The following is a 5,359-nucleotide window of genomic DNA, read 5'->3' as shown; positions in this document are numbered from 1 at the left end:
GCTAATGCAGCACGTCTTGACTGGAGACCACAAAGGAAAATCATCTGTGATATTTCTGCCCATGATCAACGTGAGCGCAAGTGATGCCACCTGTATATATTCAACCCTCAAGTTTATCGTGGAACACGCGAAAAGGCATAACATCACAGCACCTGACGTCACCTTCGATCAGCCTTTGTTGTGGAAAGCCTTTTGCATGGTTCAAGGGGAACCACCAACAAGTCCAATCCGCAGTTGCATCCCACGGCTGGGCCGCTTTCATTCCAAGATGAGTTTTGTAGGCTCTATTGGGCATCTGATGGCAGAATCTGGTCTGCGAGAGATATTGGAAATCATATATGCGCCTAATGCAGTCGACCACATGCTTAGTGGTAAGGCCATCTCCCGAGCAGTACGTGGTCACTTTATCGTCGATGCCGCTTTAAACTGTCTCCTGTATTCAGCCGCTCTGGGAGTTACTGTACCGCTAGGGTTAGGGTTAGCACCCGCCGTTGCTCCTGTCGCAAAAATGATCTACCGTGTAATCCTGCTTGTGGTCAGTGCAAAGGGTCTGCTTGTACCAACGCACCCGAGCAAATCCCTGACGATGAAGATTCTGATTCCGACTCTGGTTGAACAAATTAGCTCTGAATAGCGGTTAAAGAGGAGTACAAAGAAAGATACCCCTCACCTGCTTTGTTATCGGGTGGCAGTCATCGGTCTGTATAAGATTTGAAATTATAGACTTTTGTTAGGAGCCCATGGGACCAATGTCAAACGTTCCATTGACGGGACTTTCTTTTCTGCACCAACAAAGCAGAATGTTTAGATTAACAGATATTGTGACCTCTATAACTGTTTAGAAACTAAAGATTGATTGCGGGATCGACTTTAGAGGAAAAGGCTTTCTAGTCGTACCATGCAATGTAGCGGGATTATGATCTGGTTTAAATTGATAAATAGAGTGTAAACAATGTGACAATTCTTATCGAGTTGTACGAATAGCACGATTTTAACTTAAACAACAATCCAGCGGCTTACCCGGCCCAAAATTGTTACTGTATTGAGACAATAAAATAGTAGCCGTCACATAAATTGGGTACCCTGTGGTTTTTCATATAAGCTTTGTATGGGAATTTTCTTTTCCCTTTTTCGGTGCCCTCCCGAACTCCGATTCTTTGGGACTTTTGATATGTTGTTAAGGACATCCGAATGAGCCATAATCCGTTGAAAAACCTTTTGTTGCAATTTGTTGAGGGTCTGACCCCAATTTGACTGGACTATCCCCCACCTCCACCCCGACAGTCCGTACGGGCGGAAGGACGTACGTAACGTCATAAGCAAAATTTTTTGCATGGATAGATTTTCCAGAAAATTTACCCATGGTGCTCCGCTGGCGGGCTTCGCGCGCCTGAGCTCCGCTACAGATACTCATAATAAACAAGAAGCTATAGGTAGCCGTCACTATGGCCAGCTGGTTAGTTAGTGAGGGGAGTTTTTCAGAATAAGAAGATTGTTTTATTTCATTAGGGTGGTATGGTTCAGGGCTGTGAGTTTTGCTAAAATACTTGTACTTTGTTTGAAACAAACAGTTCCTCGAGTTGGCCTTTTCTTTGGCTGGACACAGCAGGGTTGCCCATTGTACCTTTGGCCGGTGTTGATACTGATTGCTGTAGGAATGGTGACTGGCTGGTTTCAAGCTGAGTTGGCTGTAAAGGACGGTCGATTTCAACGTCTGAGGCTGATTCCTGGTAGCTTGGTTTTATGGGAGGCTCTTCAGAAGAATTTGGACGATGTGACACTGCCTCTGTCCGCTTGAGGTGTCGGCGGTTGCGCCTCAAAGGTCGCCCGTCCTCTGTTCTGACTTGATACGAGCGAACGTCTGCTTTTGTTTGAACTGTTGCCTTGATCCAGGGCTTGTGTTTGTCCGTTACCTTCAGAGTTAGTATTTGCACTTGATCTCCTGGTGTGAGTTCTGGGAGCTCTTTACAATGTGCATCGAAGTAAAAGATCTGTTTGCCTCTTTGCTGATGAAGCTTTGGGACTTTGTTGAAGGGCACGTCTGGCATGAGTAGTGGGGTGGTCGCCAGCAGAGGTGTTCTTGTCCATGTCTAGCAAGGTGCTACTCTAATTTTCCTATCACGACTTCAGATGTCTTTTCAGGAAGCTGATCTGCTTCGAAGAAGATGTGAAAGTAGTTGACTGTGACACGATGTTCTCGTCCTCTGAATTTGGAGATATCAGAGGCAATCTTTTTCCATGGTTGAGTGGAGATTTCATGGCTGATAAGGGGTTCCTTTAGTTGGACTTTGGGAGGGGAGCAACAGGTTTCACAGGAAGAGGTGAAAGCGGTATTTGCTTTGTTCATTCCGGGCCAGTAGACAGATTTTCTGGTCCTTCTGAGGCTATCTTGTATCCCAATGTGACTGGAATGTAGCCTTTCTACAATGTAGTGCTGGATACCCGTGGGAAAAACCAATTTTTCCTCTTTAAATACCAGACCATCATGGAGAGTTAGCTCATCGCTGAATGGAGAAAATGGTTGCAGCTCTTCCGCAACAGAATCTTTATTGTCTGGCTACCATCCTGAATGAATGTTTTCAGTCTTCCTAAAATCGGGTCCTTCTGTGATGCAGACCTAATTAAAGTGAGAGTGTCCTCTGAAACAGGTAAGTAGCTGAGCAGGTTTAGACTTTCTACATCTTCTGCAGTTTCTTCACTGTGGTTTGCAATTAAAATTTTAAAAAAACATCTTCTGGTGGGCATACTTTCTGAGCTGGGGCTGGCTTGTCAGCCAAATACATTTCCTTGCCTCTGTTGCACATCATATCTAGGTCGAACCTCTGAAGCCTGATCATCATTCGCTGAAGCCGCTTTGGGGCCCTACGAAAGCTTTTCTTCGTTATACTCTATCAGGGTTTGTGATCGGTTTCCACTTTGACCGGTCGCCGATACACGTACTGCTCAAAGCGCTCTGTGCCAAACACGATGGCCAGCATTTCTTTCTGTATTTGGGCATACTGTTGTTGAGTTTCTGTCAAGAATTCCAATGCATAAGCAAGGGGTTGCCCATCTTGAAGAAGGCAGGCACCTTAACCTTTCTCCGATGCATCACATTGAAGATGGGGATGCTGTGTCCGCACAATAATTCGACGCGTTATAATTGACGTTTGTCGGCTTTAATAATTTCCACTCGTATAAACATCACAACCTCGTGGCATCGAAAGCTATTTTGACTCGTCATGAACGGTCAAAACTAAGAAAGAATAACATTAAATTACAAATAAACTTAAAGAACAACTTTCAAAGAAATACCACAGACGATACAACTTATATTCTGTGCAGGATATCGGACTGAAAACGCTTTGAAGGACAAGATACGTTACAATCTGTGAGCACGTTCAAAAGCAAATTCACAATGATCATGTGACCAAATGCCGATGGCCTTATGTAAAATAGTACGAATTGTCCAAACAGATAAAAACAAAGGGAAAACGACACGTCCAAGTTTGTTCATTAAATTCTAGACTAAACATTCCGCCCGCCTCGGGACAATCCAGTCAGGATGCCCAAAAGTCTATTTAGGTTCCTTCTGCAAACCATTTCAAAGTCATTTTCTAACAGGCAGAGCTTCTGTACGGAGTCTTTGGTCTTGACTTTGACAGTGCGTACCATTCCATCAGGTCCAGGGTAAACGTCCAAGACACGACCAAGGTTCCAATGACCTCTTGGCACGTTCTCATCACCCAGCAAAACTAGGGCGTTTCGCTTCAGGTTGGGAAGGGCTTTGCGCCATTTTTCTCGGATTTGCAGGGTCGGAAGGTATTCCGGCACCCATCTCATCCAAAATAAGTCAGCAAGAAATTGGACTTCCTTCCACTTTCTCCTGTACTGGTCTGCTTTCTCGAATACGCCTGGAGGTAGGCAGATGGATTGCCTCTGCATGAGAAAGTGCGCAGGTGTGAGTGGCTGCAAGTCGTTAGGATCACCTGAATTGGCGGTGAGTGCCCTCCCATTTAGCACCGTTTCAACTTCTGTCAGCAGGGTTTGAAGAACTGGTTCTGTGACTACTTGAGCCCCAAGGATTGCCTTTAAGACAGTCTTAGCACTGCGCACGAGGCGCTCCCAAACTCCTGACATACTTGAGGCGGTAGGTGGCTGGAAGATCCACTTACACCCTCGCTGAAGCAGCTCACTATCAATCTGTTGCTGGTTCCACTCTTCAAGCCCTTCTCTCAACTCTCGTTGTGCTCCAACAAAGTTCGATCCACGGTCGCATCTTATCTCAGTCACTTCACCACGACGGTTAATGAATCTTCGTAAACACATTATAAAGTAATCCGTGCCCATTGACTGAACCAATTCGAGGTGGACGGCGCGGGTATTCATGCAGGTAAATAAGCAGCACCAACGTTTTGCTGTGCCTCTTCCATGCTTCACATACAGGGACCTAAAAAGATCCATACCCGAGTACTAAAACGGAGGTTTATAAGCCATCATGCGACTTCTCGGGAGAGGTGCAATTTGCTGGATCCACTGAAAGAAAAAACGGATTTACACTAATTTTCACAGTGCAAATTTGATACAAAGATATACCTACATAGGTGCAAATCTTAAGCAAAGCTGGTAAAGTCCGTATTTACAACCCTATTTACATTGGTGTGCAAATATTGTAGCAAATGTGGACTTTACCAGCATTGCTTGTGGTTTGCACTTGAGTAGGATATCTTTCCACCATATTTGCACTGTGCAAATTTGGTGTAAATCCATTTTTTTGTCTAGTGATCATTCGCTTGGCATTTAAACTTTTGCAGAGGATACATCTTCCAAGGATAGAACGGGTCAGCACTCTGATTTGGGGAATCCACAGCTTCTCGCCGACCTTGGATATAACGTGCTCGCATCCCAGGTGTCCAATTGACTCGCGTGTGTGGCGAACTATCATAGCCGTTATGGGGTGGTTTCTTGGCAGAACAGGATCCCATGACCCTGAGCGTGCAACTTCCATACAGCGTCTGTGAAACGGCGTTTTCACAAGTAAGGTTATTTTTAGATACGCCTTTCCCGCGAATTAGTTTTCAAAAGCCAAGCAGAAGCGGTGCATAATTAATAATAAACTATTATGCACCGCTTCTGATTGGCTTTTGAAAACTAATTCGCGGGAAAGGCGTATCTAAAAATAACCTTACTTGTGAAAACGCCGTTGCACGAAAATAGGTAAGTTGCACGCTCCGGGTGATGGGCTCCTGGCAGAATTATCTGATTTCCGGCAGCATCAGCGACTGGTGGGTGTACTATACGTCCCTTCACCCTCAGGATACCATGGTCATCAAGTACCAGGTTAAGGCTCACTATGCTACTAGATGACTTCACTTCACCT

The 5,359-nt window shown here is 45.1% G+C and overlaps 1 protein-coding gene across 1 annotated transcript; it reads right to left on the bottom strand.

The window, feature by feature from the left end:
* Positions 1–3,507: 3,507 nt before the first annotated feature.
* On the bottom strand, positions 3,508–4,308 carry LOC138046420 (uncharacterized). The gene has a single exon (XM_068893058.1). The coding sequence runs from the start codon at positions 4,306–4,308 to the stop codon at positions 3,508–3,510; it is 801 nt and encodes a 266-aa protein (XP_068749159.1).
* Between the last annotated feature and the right edge of the window lie 1,051 nt (positions 4,309–5,359).

This window comes from Montipora capricornis, chromosome 4, assembly GCF_036669925.1.
Source record: "Montipora capricornis isolate CH-2021 chromosome 4, ASM3666992v2, whole genome shotgun sequence".
Lineage (NCBI taxonomy): Eukaryota > Metazoa > Cnidaria > Anthozoa > Scleractinia > Acroporidae > Montipora > Montipora capricornis.
Note: the sequence above shows the minus strand (reverse complement) of the source record. Positions and strands in the feature narration are given on the sequence as shown.

Bases quoted from the DNA above. Each gene is read 5' to 3' on its own strand.
- LOC138046420 (XM_068893058.1), bottom strand. From the start codon at position 4,308: ATGTGTTTACGAAGATTCATTAACCGTCGTGGTGAAGTGACTGAGATA.